At 42.2% G+C, this 16,087-nt stretch overlaps 1 protein-coding gene across 1 annotated transcript in view; it reads left to right on the forward strand.

Annotated features, from left to right (window-relative positions):
- The window catches only part of LOC138663944 (zinc finger protein 383-like), a 57,677-nt gene that overhangs the window by 5,399 nt on the left and 36,191 nt on the right, over positions 1-16,087 (forward strand). Inside the window, exon 10 of the mRNA XM_069750318.1 lies at positions 13,299-13,389. Coding sequence (XP_069606419.1) covers positions 13,299-13,389 — 91 coding nt within the window. The remainder of the gene's footprint in view (positions 1-13,298; positions 13,390-16,087) is intronic.

Raw genomic sequence — 16,087 nt, forward strand, 5'->3', positions numbered from 1 at the left:
TATGCTATATATAGAAGATGACATGCAGGTATATACTATATACAGGAGGAGATGACACACAGATATGTACTATATACAGGGGAGATGACACACAGGTATATACTATATACAGGAGGAGATGACATACAGGTATATGCTATATATAGAAGATGACATGCAGGTATATACTATATACAGGAGGAGATGACACACAGATATATACTATATACAGGGGAGATGACACACAGGTATATACTATATACAGGAGGAGATGACATACAGGTATATACTATATATAGAAGGAGATGACATTCAGGTATATACTACATATAGGGGAGATGACACACAGCAGGTAAATACTATATACAGGGGAGATGACATACAGCTATATACTATATACAGGAGATGACATACAGATGTATACTATATATAAGGGAGATGACAAACATGTATATACTGAGGTGATGAGGTGAAAATGTGAGGTGAAAATGAAAAGGTGTGAGTGCAAAATGAGAGGAGTGAGGGAAAATAGTGGAGTGATCAGAAAATGACAGATGTGAGGTTGAAATGACAAGTGTTAGGGGGGAATGAGAGGAGTGAGGGAGAAAATGAAAGGTGTGAGGGAGAAAATGAGAGATGTGAGGGGGAAAATGAAAGATGTGATTGGGAAAATGAGAGGCGTGATGGGAAAATAAGAGAAGTGAGGTGCTATAACTAACCACAGATATTTACTATGCCCAGGCAACGCCGGGCTCTTCAGCTAGTCTAATATATAAAGCTGAATGTGTGTGTGTGTGTGTGTATGTGTGTATGTCCTGAATTGGCATCTGCACCGTCGCAGCTACAGCCACAAAATTTTGCACAGTCACACGTCTGGACCCTGAGAGCATCATAGGCTATGTTGTGAGGTGAAATTTTAACCCCGCGCTTTCCAATTCAAACAATTTTGCCCCTATCTACATAATGGGGAAAAGGGAAAGGAAAAGTGTTGGAGGCAAATTGACAGCTGCCAGATGTGAACAAGGGGGACTTAAAGAGTAAGAGCGATGGCGCCAAAGAGTATATACCATACAGTTGCTAAGGTGGGGCCCCGACATGGGATACTCACCACACACGGGGATATGAACACACACACAAAATGCGCCACAAACTACCACGTGCTTGAACACATATACCACCCTCAGGACACATTTCACCACACATACACCAACCTCGCCACATAAAAGTCGAAACACAAAAGTCGCCGCTCAAAACTCGCCACGCGCAAAACTCGCCACATGCAAAAACTAGGCTCACGCAAAACTCGCCACAAGTGCAAAACTCACCTCATGGAAAACTCGCCACACGCAAAACTTGCACATGCGGAAAAATTGCCACATGCACGAAAGTTGCAACACATGCAGAAGTTGCCTCACACAAAACTTGCACATACTCAAAAGGCACCACACATAAAACTCGCCACGCGCAACTCGCCATGTGCAAAACTTGCTGCACACAACTTGCTACACTAACCTGTCACATGCAACTCAACACACAAAAAGTTGCTACATGCATGTCGCCACACGCAACTCAACACACACAACTTGACAAACGAAACTCGCCCTAAAACACACACAAGTCTGGTATTATCCTTCAAAAATAAAAATCTGATTAATAAGCAGACAAACTACAAGAGCAACAAATGTACCATATAGGAAATACGCCAGCTGTCAGTCACATGACCTGTCTATTATGTGTATGTGTGAGCTAATATATACTGCCAGGGGGAGGGCTTCCTGTTGGCTGGGGGTTTATCAGGCTGCCAATTTAGCTTACAAATACTGAGGTAAAAATACTGAGCAAATAACGTGTGAACGAGGTCTAATACAGGAAGAGATAACACAGGTATATACTATATACAGGTGAGATGACACACAGATATATACTATATACAGGAGAGATGACACACAGGTATATACTATATAGAGGAGGAGATGACATACAGGTACATACTATATAGAGGAGGAGATGACATACAGGTATATACTATATACAGGAGGAGATGACACACAGGTATATACTATATACAGGAGGAGATGACATACAGGTATATACTATATACAGGAGGAGATGACATACAGGTATATGCTATATATAGAAGATGACATACAGGTATATACTATATACAGGAGGAGATGACACACAGATATATACTATATACAGGGGAGATGACATACAGGTATATAATATATATAGGAGGAGATGACATACAGGTATATACTATATACAGGGGAGATGACACACAGCAGGTATATACTATACACAGGGGAGATGACATACAGGTATATACAGGAGATCACATACAGGTGTATACTATATATAAGGGAGATGACAAATATGTATATACTGAGGTGAAAATGAGAGGTGTGAGGTGAAAATGAAAAGGTGTGAGTGCAAAATGAGAGGAGTGAGGGAAAATAGTGGAGTGATCAGAAAATGACAGATGTGAGGTTGAAATGACAAGTGTTAGGGGGGAATGAGAGGAGTGAGGGAGAAAATGAGAGGTGTGAGGGAGAAAATGAGAGATGTGAGGGGGGAAAATGAAAGATGTGATTGGTAAAATGAGAGGCGTGATGGGAAAATAAGAGCAGTGAGGTGCTATAACTAACCACAGATATTTACTATGCCCAGGCAACGCCGGGCTCTCCAGCTAGTCTAATATATAAAGCTGAATGTATGTGTGTATGTCCGGGATTGACATCTGCACCGTCGCAGCTACAGCCACAAAATTTTGCACAGTCACACATCTGGACCCCGAGAGCATCATAGGCTATGTTGTGAGGCGAAATTTTAACCCTGCGCGTTCCAATTCAAACAATTTGCCCCTATCTACATAATGGGGAAAAAGTGAAAGGAAAAGTGTTGGAGGCAAATTGACAGCTGCCAGATGTGAACAAGGGGGGGACTTAAAGAGTGAGAGCGATGGCGCCAAAGAGTGTATACCGTACAGTTGCTAAGGTGGGGCCCCGACATGGGATACTCGCCACTCACGGGGATATGAACACACATACAAAATGCGCCACACACTACCACGTGCTTGAACACATATCACCCTCAGCACACATTTCACCACACATACACCAACCTTGCCACATAAAAGTCGAAACACAAAAGTCACTGCTCAAAACTCGCCACGCGCAAAACTCGCCACATACAAAACTAGGCTCACGCAAAACTCGCCACATGTGCAAAACTCACCTCATGGAAAACTCGCCACACGCAAAAATTTCACACGCGGAAAAATTGCCGCATGCACAAAAGTTGCAACACATGCAAAAGTTGCCTTACACAAAACTTGCACATACTCAAAACGCACCACACATAAAACTCGCCATGCACAAAACTTGCTGCACACAACTTGCTACATTAACCTGTCACATGCAACTCGATACAAAAAGTTGCTATACGCATGTCGCCACACAAAACTCAACACACACAACTTGACACATGAAACTTGCCCTAAAACACACACAAGTCTGGTATTATCCTTCAAAAATAAAAATCTCATTAATAAGCAGACAAACTACAAGAGCAACAACTGTACCATATAGGAAATACGGCAGCTGTCAGTCACATGACCTGTCTATTATGTGCATGTGTGAGCTAATATACACTGCCAGGGGGAGGGCTTCCTGTTGGCAGGGGATTTATCACGCTGCCAATTTAGCTTACAAATACTGAGGTAAAAATACTGACCAAATAACGTGTGAACGAGGTCTAATACAGGAGGAGATGACACACAGATATATACTATATACAGGAGGAGATGACACACAGGTATATACTATATACAGGGGAGATGACACACATATATACTATATACAGGAGGAGATGACACACAGGTATATACTATATACAGGAGGAGATGACACAGGTAATTACTATATACAGGAGGAGATGACACACAGGTATATACTATATACAGGAGGAGATGACACACTGGTATATACTATACACAGGGGAGATGACACACAGGTATATACTATATACAAGAGGAGATGACACACAGGAATATACTATTTACAGGGGAAATGACATACAGATACATACTATTTACAGGGGAAATGACATACAGCTACATACTATTTACAGGGGAGATGACACACAGGTATATACTATATACAGGGGAGATGACACACAGGTACACAGGTATATACTATATACAGGGGAGATGACACACAGGTATATACTATATACAGGGGAGATGACACAGGTGTATACTATATACAGGGGAGATGACACACAGGTATATGTTATATACAGGGGAGATGACACACACATATATACTATATACAGGAGGAGATGACACACAGGTATATACTATATACAGGAGGAGATGACACAGGTAATTACTATATACAGGAGGAGATGACATACAGGTATATACTATATACAGGAGGAGATGACACACTGGTATATACTATACACAGGGGGGATGACACACAGGTATTTACTATATACAGGAGGAGATGACACACAGGAATATACTATATACAGGAGAGATGACACACAGGTATATCCTATATACAGGAGGAGATGACACACACTTATATACTATATACAGGGGAGATGACACACAGGTATATACTATATACAGGAGTAGATGACACACAGGAATATACTATATACAGGAGAGATGACACACAGGTATATACTATATACAGGAGGAGATGACACACACATATATACTATATACAGGAGATGACACACAGGTATATACTATATACAGGAGGAGATGACACACTGGTATATACTACATACAGGGGAGATGACACACACATATATACTATATACAGGAGGAGATGACATATAGGTATATACTATATACAGGAGGAGATGACACACTGGTATATACTATACACAGGGGAGATGACACACAGGTATATACCATATACAGGGGAGATGACACACAGGAATATACTATATACAGGAGGAGATGACACACACATATATACTATATACAGGGGAGATGACACACAGGTATATACTATATACAGGAGATGACACACTGGTATATACTATTTACAGGGGAAATGACATACAGATACATACTATTTACAGGGGAGATGACACACAGGTATATACTATATACAGGGGAGATGACACACAGGTATATACTATATACAGGGGAGATGATACACAGGTGTATACTATATACAGGGGAGATGACACACAGGTATATACTTTATACAGGGGAGATGACACACAGGAATATACTATATACAGGAGGAGATGACACACACATATATACTATATACAGGGGAGATGACATACAGGTACATACTATTTACAGGGGAGATGACACACAGCTGTATACTATATACAGGGGAGATGACACACAGGTATATACTATATACAGGAGGAGATGGCACACAGGTATATACTATATACAGGAGGAGATGACACACATATACTATATACAGGGGAGATGACACACAGGTATATACTATATACAGGGGAGATGACACACAGGTATATACTATATACAGAGGAGATGACATACAGGTACATACTATATACAGGGGAGATGACACACAGGTATATACTATATACAGGGGAGATGACACAGGTATGTACTATATACAGGGGAGATGACACACAGGTATATACTATATACAGGGGAGATGACACACAGGTATATAATATATACAGGAGGAGATGACACACACATATATACTATATACAGGGGAGATGACACACAGGTATATACTATATACAGGGGAGATGACACACAGGTGTATACTATATACAGGGGAGATGACACACAGGTATATACTGTATACAGGGGAGATGACACACAGGTATATACTATATACAGGGGAGATGACACACAGGTATATACTATATACAGGGGAGATGACACACAGGTGTATACTATATACAGGGGAGATGACACACAGGTATATACTGTATACAGGGGAGATAACACACAGGTATATACTATATACAGGAGGAGATGACACACTGGTATATACTATATACAGGAGGAGATGACACACAGGAATATACTATATACAGGAGAGATGACACACATATACTATATACAGGGGAGATGACACACCGGTATATACTATATACAGGGGAGATGGCATACAGGTACATACTATTTACAGGGGAGATGACACACAGGTGTATACTATATACAGGGGAGATGACACACAGGTATATACTATATACAGGAGGAGATGACACACAGGTATATACTATATACAGGAGGAGATGACACACCGGTATATACTATATACAGGGGAGATGACATACAGGTACATACTATTTACAGGGGAGATGACACACAGCTGTATACTATATACAGGGGAGATGACACACAGGTATATACTATATACAGGAGGAGATGGCACACAGGTATATACTATATACAGGAGGAGATGACACACATATACTATATACAGGGGAGATGACACACAGGTATATACTATATACAGGGGAGATGACACACAGGTATATACTATATACAGAGGAGATGACATACAGGTACATACTATATACAGGGGAGATGACACAGGTATATACTATATACAGGGGAGATGACGCAGGTATGTACTATATACAGGGGAGATGACACACAGGTATATACTATATACAGGGGAGATGACACACAGGTATATAATATATACAGGAGGAGATGACACACATGTACATACTATATACAGGAGGAGATGACTGTTATGACCTGGTGGTAAGGACAATAATGGACCTGGTGGTAAAGAGCACACGGAATGACCTGATAGTTACTAATAATATAGGACGAGCTCTGAGACGTGGGAACTCTGCTGACCGCAATCCCTAATCCTATCACACACACTAGAAATAGCCGTGGATTGCTCCTAATGCTCCCTATGCAACTCGACACAGCCTAAGAAACTAGCTAGCCCTAGAGATAGAAAAATAAAGCCTACCTTGCCTCAGAGAAATTCCCCAAAGGAAAAGGCAGCCCCCCACATATAATGACTGTGAGTGAAGATGACAATTACAAACACAGAGATGAAATAGATTTAGCAAAGTGAGGCCCGACTTACTGAACAGACAGAGGATAGGAAAGGTAACTTTGCGGTCAGCACCAAAAACTACAAAAATACCACGCAGAGGGCGCAAAAAGACCCTCCGCACCGACTCACGGTGCGGAGGCGCTCCCTCTGCGTCCCAGAGCTTCCAGCAAGCAAGCTGGACAGGAAAATAGCAAACCAGAGAAAAACAAGCAGGAACTTTGCTTCTGCTGGGAAGACAGGTCACAAGAACGATCCAGGAGAGAACTAGACCAATACTGGAACATTGACAGGTGGCATGGAGCAATGATCTAAGTGGAGTTAAATAGAGCAGCCAGCCAACGAATTAACCTCGTCACCTGTGGAAGGAAACTCAGAAGCCGCAGCTCCACTCACAACCACCAGAGGAAGCCCATGGACGGAACCAGCGCAGGCGCCGATCCCGGCAGCGGGAAACGGCGCCTGCGCAGTCCGCGCTTTCCGGTGCCATTTTCTTGAAGACACACTGCAGGGCGCAGGCGCCGATTCCGGCAGCAGGACAAAGGAATCAGGCAGCGTAAGTAACAAATTGCTGTGGCATGAAGTGCCACAGCTTCATGCCACAGCAATTTGTTACTTACGCCATTCCTTTCCGCCCATTTTCTTCGCCCTCCTGCTGCCGGAATCGGCGCCTGTGCAGTCCGCGCTTTAGGCGCCGATTCCGGCAGCAGGAGGACGAAGAAAATGGGCGGGGCGGAAAGGAATGGCGTAAGTAACAAATTGCTGTGGCATGAAGTGCCACAGCATAATCAGGGAGCAAATATGTGCACGGTGTCCCCCTGCTCCCGACCCCCTGCTCCCGGCAGTCCGCGCCTTCCGGCGCCATTTTTTTTCCTGACACTATAATGTAACGCTAGGAGCGTCGCGCCTGCGCAGTCTATAAAGGCTTCGGACAGAGTGACGCTCCCAGCGTTATATTATAGATATAGTGTGTGCAGGCTGTGTGCTGTAATGTTAGTATATATGTGTATAGTGTGTGTGCGCAGGCTGTGTGCTGTAATGTCAGTATGTATATAGTGTGTATAGTGTGTGCAGGCTGTGTGCTGTAATGTCAGTATATATGTATATACAAGGTGTATGGTGTGTGCAGGCTGTGTGCTGTAATGTTAGTATATATGTGTATATAGTGTGTATAGTGTGTGTGCAGGTTGTGTGCTGTAATGTCAGTATATATGTGTATATACAGTGTGTATGGTGTGTGCAGGCTGTGTGCTGTAATGTCAGTATATTTGTGTATATACAGTGTGTATGGTGTGTGCAGGCTGTGTGCTGTAATATCAGTATATATGTGTATTAAGAGTGTGTATAGTATGTGTGCAGGTTGTGTGCTGTAATGTCAGTATATATGTGTATTAAGAGTGTGTATAGTGTGTGCAGGCTGTGTGCTGTAATGTCAGTATATATGTGTGTATAGTGTGTGTGCAGGTTGTGTGCTGTAATGTCAGTATATAGTGTGTATAGTATGTATGCAGGTTGTGTGCTGTAATGTCAGTATATATGTGTATACAGTGTGTATGGTGTGTGCAGGCTGTGTGCTGTAATGTCAGTATATATGTGTGTATAGTGTGTGTGCAGGTTGTGTGCTGTAATGTCAGTATATATGTGTATACAGTGTGTATAGTGTGTGCAGGCTGTGTGCTGTAATGTCAGTATATATGTGTGTATAGTGTGTGTGCTGTAATGTCAGTATATATGTGTGTATAGTGTGTGTGCTGTAATGTCAGTATATAGTGTGTATAGTATGTGTGCAGGTTGTGTGCTGTAATGTCAGTATATATGTGTATACAGTGTGTATGGTGTGTGCAGGCTGTGTGCTGTAGTGTTAGTATATAGTGTGTATAGTATGTGTGCACCGCGTCCTACGGCCACACAGCAAGAGCCGCTTCTCTGCATACACTTCCTGCATGGAGCAAGGATATGCCACAATAACTGCCTAACACTATAGGCCTCCCATATACATCACCCACAAAACGTAACTGATGAAGGCCAAACTTTGTGACCGAAATGTTTTTGTTGCTGTAAAATAAAACCACTTGCATGCAAGTTGAGTGCCAGGTTTTGTTATATATAGCCAATCAGAGGCTGGCAGCTAACGTCAGCACTCACGTCGCCGGCGTATGACATCATTGTCATTTGCTGACGAGTCCGTGCTTGAAATGACTGGAGGGGGCGTCGCCGCTGGACCGCGGTCAAGTAAGGAGAAAGTGTTTTTTTTGTTTGTTTTTAATTGAAAGCTGCAAACCACAATATGTTTTGACGACAAGATGGGGACACATGGGGCACGATGGAGACAGATGGGACAGGATGGAGACAGATGGGGCAGGAACATGGGGCAGGATGGAGACTGATGGGGCAGGAACATGGGGCAGGATGGAGACAGATGGGGCAGGAACATGGGGCAGGAACATGGGGCAGGATGGAGACAGATGGGGCAGGAACATGGAGCAGGATGGAGATACATGGTGCAGGATAGAGACAAATGAGGCAGGATCATGGGCACGATGGAGACATGGGGCAGGAACATTGGGCAGGATGGAGACAGATGGTGCAGGATCATGGGGCACAATGAAGACAGATGGGACAGGATGGAGACAGATGGGGCATTATGGAGACAGATGGTGCAGGATCATGGATCAGGAACATGGGGCAGGATGGAGACACGGTGCAGGATCATGGTGCAGGATAGAGACAGATGGGGCAGGATCATGGGCACGATGGAGACACATGGTGCTGGATGGAGACACATGGTGCAGATGTAGACATCATCTACAGCTATACACTGTATATACCTATAGAGCTCCTGTGTATAATGTCACTGGTGATCACTGTGTTACCTGTACACTGACACTATATACAGATCTCCTGTACACAATATCACCAGTGATCACCACTGTATTACCTGTACACTAGACACTATATACAGAGCTCCTTTGTATGTCACTGATGATCACTGTATTAACTATATACTATATACAGCGCTCGTGTGTATAATGTCACTGGTGATCACTGTATTACCTGTACACTGGCACTGTATACAGAGCTCCTGTGTATATTGTTACTGGTGATCACTGCATTACCTGTACACTGACACTATACATAGATCTCCTGTGTATAACGTCACTGGTGATCACTGTATTACCTGTACACTGACACTATATACTATATACAGTGCCTTGCGAAAGTATTCCGCCCCCTGGAACATTTAAACCTTTTCCCACATATACTGCTTTAAACATAAAGATACCAAATGTAAATTTTTGGTGAAGAATCAACAACAAGTGGAACACAATTGTGAAGTTGAGCGAAATTTATTGGTTATTTTATTATTCAGCCCCTTTAACTTTACACTTTGTTGCGCCACCTTTTGCTGCGATTACAGCTGCTAGTCGCTTGGGGTATGTCTCTATCAGTTTTGTACATCGAGAGACTGAAATTCTTGCACATTCTTCCTTGGCAAACAGCTCGAGCTCAGTGAGGTTTGATGGAGATCGTTGTGAACAGCAGTTTTCAGCTTTTTCCACAGATTCTCGATTGGATTGAAGTCTGGATTTTGACTTGGCCATTCTAACACCTGGATAGTAACATAGTAACATAGTAACATAGTTAGTAAGGCCGAAAAAAGACATTTGTCCATCCAGTTCAGCCTATATTCCATCATAATAAATACCCAGATCTACGTCCTTCTACAGAACCTAATAATTGAATGATACAATATTGTTCTGCTCCAGGAAGACATCCAGGCCTCTCTTGAACCCCTCGACTGAGTTCGCCATCACCACCTCCTCAGGCAAGCAATTCCAGATTCTCACTGCCCTAACAGTAAAGAATCCTCTTCTATGTTGGTGGAAAAACCTTCTCTCCTCCAGACGCAAAGAATGCCCCCTTGTGCCCGTCACCTTCCTTGGTATAAACAGATCCTCAGCGAGATATTTGTATTGTCCCCTTATATACTTATACATGGTTATTAGATCGCCCCTCAGTCGTCTTTTTTCTAGACTAAATAATCCTAATTTCGCTAATCTATCTGGGTATTGTAGTTCTCCCATCCCCTTTATTAATTTTGTTGCCCTCCTTTGTACTCTCTCTAGTTCCATTATATCCTTCCTGAGCACCGGTGCCCAAAACTGGACACAGTACTCCATGTGCGGTCTAACTAGGGATTTGTACAGAGGCAGTATAATGCTCTCATCATGTGTATCCAGACCTCTTTTAATGCACCCCATGATCCTGTTTGCCTTGGCAGCTGCTGCCTGGCACTGGCTGCTCCAGGTAAGTTTATCATTAACTAGGATCCCCAAGTCCTTCTCCCTTTACATACATTTATTTGTGAACCATTCCATTGTAGATTTTGCTTTATGTTTGGGATCATTGTCTTGTTGGAAAACAAATCTCCATCCCAGTCTCAGGTCTTTTGCAGACTCCAACAGGTTTTCTTCAAGAATGGTCCTGTATTTGGCTCCATCCATCTTCCCATCAATTTTAACCATCTTCCCTGTCCCTGCTGAAGAAAATCAAGCTCAAACCATGATGCTGCCACCACCACCATGTTTGACAGTGGGGATGGTGTGTTCAGGGTGATGAGTTGTTGCCTTTACGCCAAACATATCGTTTGGCATTGTTGCCAAAAAGTTAGATTTTCGTTTCATCTGACCAGAGCACCTTCTTCCACATGTTTGGTGTGTCACCCAGGTGGATTGGTGCAAACTTTAAACAACACTTTTTATGGATATCTTTGAGAAATGGCTTTCTTCTTGCCACTCTTCCATAAAGGCCAGATTTGTGCAGTGTACGACTGATTGTTGTCCTGTGGACAGACTGTCCCACCTCAGCTGTAAATATTTGCAGGTCATCCAGAGAGATCATGGCCCTCTTGGCTGCATCTCTGATCAGTCTTCTTCTTGTTTGAGATGAAAGTTTAGAGGGACGGCCGGGTCTTGGTAGATTTGCAGTGGTATGATACTCCTTCCATTTCAATATGATCGCTTGCACAATGCTCCTTGGGATGTTTAAAGTTTTGGAAATCATTTTGTATCCAAATCCGGCTTTCAACTTCTCCACAACAGTATCACGGACCTGCTTGTTGTGTTCCTTGGTCTTCATGATGCTCTCTGTGCTTCAAACAGAACCCTGAGACTATCACAGAGCATTTATACGAAGACTTGATTACCCACAGGTGGATTATATTTACCATCATTAGGCAATTAGGACAACATTGGATCATTCAGAGATCCACAATGAACTTCTGGATTTAGTTTGCTTCACTGAAAGTAAAGGGTCTGAATAATATTGCACGCCCCACTTTTCAGTTTTTGAATTTCCACAAAAAGTTAAAATAACCAATAAATTTCGTTCAACTTCACAATTGTGTTCCACTTGTTGTTGATTCTTCACCCAAAATTTACATATCTTTATGTTTGAAGCATGATATGTGGGAAAAGGTTGAAAAGTTCCAGGGGGCCGAATACTTTCGCAAGGCACTGTACAGATTCTGTTCTATGTATAATGTCACTGATGGTCACTGTATTACCTGTACACTTATATACAGTGCTTGTATTTATAATGTCACCGGTGATCGCTGTGTGACCTGTACACAGTGTACAGAGCTCCTGTGTATAATGTCACTGATGGTCACTGTATTACCTGTACATTATATACAGCGCTCGTGTGTATGTCGTCACCTGTGATCACTGTATGACCTGTACACTGACACTGTACACTAAGTGCAGATCTCCTGTGTATTATGTCACTTATGGTGATATTAGTATTGTGTTTTTCTATTAATGATCAGTATTGTAGTATTTGGTCACTATGTGGTCTGGTCATGGTGTGGTGGTATTTTTCCCTTGTATGTGCTATTATTTGGTCATTTTTAAAATTGAAAAATAAATAAAAATATACCTAAAGAGTATTGGATATTTTAGTACATGAATAATAAGTTATAGTAGAGTAGGGCCCGGCCAGAGGAGTCTACCTTGCCGTGCTGTGTATGTGTGTGATCTGGTGATGGGAACTGTTAATGTGTGACTGGTGAGGACGTGGTGCAGAAGTGGAGTCTTTCCAAGAGTGGGCAGTGGGACTGTGGACGGTTCGAGAAGTGGAGGCAGAGCTAGGGTGGAGTGTCAAGGAGGCCCCGAAATATTTGCCAGTATGGGCCCCGAAATTCCTAGTGGCAGGATTAGAGCTCAACATAGATGTGACTTCTCCATGTGTCTGTGACTTTTACAATATTTGTTTCAGGGTAAAGATCTGCACCATATTAATACTACAGAGACAAAAGTGAGGGGTGATGAGCAGTGTAAAGAGGAGATTCGTACAGATAACTACAAAGGTGAGTAGTAATCACTAAATGCAGATTATTCACACATTATCCTTCCTGTAGATTTGTTTCATTTTTTAGGGCTTGGTCTCTCAATACTTTTTGAGGTGCATTTTTACTGAACGAAGTATTTAGTGCTTTTTCTATTAAATCATTTCAGCTACAACATTTCACAGGCCAAAACTAATGTAATACAGTTTTACCACTAAGAAAAATATAGGGCCGATCTCTGTATGATCTGCTCTGATCTTTTGGTCATGTGAGTGCTCCAGCCTATCTCTATCCACAGCAGGAATGGATTAGTCTCAGCTGTCGATATAATGATTGGCGAAATCAATCAGGGGTACATCCGAAAGAGCAGGCATGAAGACTGGTGGGGCACCTGACCATAAGTGGAAGGGGATAATTAATAATAATTATTTTTCATGAGATATAAACCCTTGAGGGTCATGGATGTGGCATCAATGTGTACAGAACTTGTGTTGGGTTGGGTAGCAGTCCCACCATGGACTTGTTGTGGTGACTTTACAGAAGAGGTAAGTATGCCCTTATATGATGGACGACTATGAACTCAAGATAAGGATTCAGAGAATTTGAAGAACCAGGACTCGTGCAATGATAATCCAGCACCACATAGAAAGGTTAAAACATCACTTTTATTCCCTGGTTTAAACTATTCTGTGCAGGCATGCGCTAACAAAAAAACACATACACTTATGGCCACATCCCCACCGACACGTTTCATGCTTGTTCACAACCTTTATTCATAGCTTGGGGGACAATATCCATTAAACACTGGTGATTACATGGTACAGGAATAATCACTTAATCCAACAGTAGAAAATAGACCTTAACAACATAGACACAATAATAATAATAATACTGTATATAAGGTGTTGACCGATTTAGATGAGATCTGTCTCTTCAAGCTTCAAGATCTAGTACTCATTTTGTCTCCCGTCTTAGGCCGGCCTCACACTAGCGAGTTTTACGGACGTAAGAGCGCAGAAACTACGTCCGTAAAACTCGCATAACATACGGCACAATTATTCTCTATGCCCCTGCTCCTATCTGCCGTATTTTACTGATCAGTATTATACGGCTTTCTACGGCCGTAGAAAATCGCAGCATGCTGCGTTTGTCACCGTATTGCGCAAATAAAACGTCAATGAAAGTCTATGGAAGCCCCAAAAATACGGATTACACACGGACCAGCAGTGTGACTTGCGAGAAATACGCAGCGGTGTTAGAGAGAAAAGCCGGCAATTCAGTGCGGTGTACATTAAAATCACACTGACAGCTTACAGTAGAATAGGTATAATAAATGTCTACACATAGAATAGGTATATATATATATATATATATATATAATGTCAGTGAGACACATATATGTATATATATTAATATTTCATCCAGCGCGATATAGCAGAAAGCCGGTAATTCAATTGCCGGCTTTTGCTTTCTCCTTCCTAAACCCGACATGATATGAGACCTGGTTTACATACAGTAAACCATCTCATATCCCCATTTTTTTTGCATATTCCACACTAATAATGTTAGTAGTGTGTATATGCAAAATTTGGCCTTTCTATCTATAAAATTAAAGGGTTAAATGGCGGAAAAAATTGGCGTGGGCTCCCGCACAATTTCCTCCGCCAGAGTAGTAAAGCCAGTGACTGAGGGCAGATATTAATAGCCTGGAGAGGGTCCACGGTTATTGCCCCCCCCTGGCTAAAAACATCTGCCCCCAGCCACCCCAGAAAAGGCACATCTGGAAGATGCGCCTATTCTGGCACTTGGCCACTCTCTTCCCATTCCCGTGTAGCGGTGGGATATGGGGTAATGAAGGGTTAATGCCACCTTGCTATGGTAAGGTGACATTAAGCCAAATTAATAATGGAGAGGCGTCAATTATGACACCTATCCATTATTAATCCAATACTAGTAAAGGGTTAAAAAAACACACACACATTATTAAAAATTATTTTAATGAAATAAAAACAAAGGTTGTTGTAATAATTTATTCTACGCTCAATCCAATCACTGAAGACCCTCGATCTGTACCAAAAAAAAAACAAAAAAACAACAATATCCATACCTTCCGCAGATCTGTAACGTCCAACGATGTAAATCCATCTGAAGGGGTTAAAATATTTTGCAGCAAGGAGTTCTGCTAATGCAGCGCAGCTCCTTGCTGCAAAACTCCGGAGAATGAAGGTAAAGTAGGTCAATGACCTATATTTACCTTCATTTGCGGTGAGGCGCCCTCTGCTGGCTGTTCCTAGATCGTGGGAACTATCCTAGAAAGCTCCCAGGCTCGAGTTCATAAGAGGCGCCCTCTGCTGGTTGTCCTCATATGAACTCGAGCCTGGGAGCTTTCTAGGAAAGTTCCCACGATCTAGGAACAACCAGCAGAGGGCGCCTCACTGCGAATGAAGGTAAATATAGGTCATTGACCTACTTTACCTTCATTCTCCGGGGTTTTGCAGCAAGGAGCTGCGCTGCATTAGCAGAACTCCTTGCTGCAAAATATTTTAACCCCTTCAGATGGATTTACATCGTTGGACGTTACAGATCTGCGGAAGGTATGGATATTGTTTTTTTTTTTTTTTTTTTGGGTACAGATCGAGGGTCTTCAGTGATTGGATTGAGCGTAGAATAAATTATTACAACAACCTTTGTTTTTATTTCATTAAAATAATTTTTAATA

This window comes from Ranitomeya imitator, chromosome 2, assembly GCF_032444005.1.
Source record: "Ranitomeya imitator isolate aRanImi1 chromosome 2, aRanImi1.pri, whole genome shotgun sequence".
Taxonomy (NCBI): domain Eukaryota; kingdom Metazoa; phylum Chordata; class Amphibia; order Anura; family Dendrobatidae; genus Ranitomeya; species Ranitomeya imitator.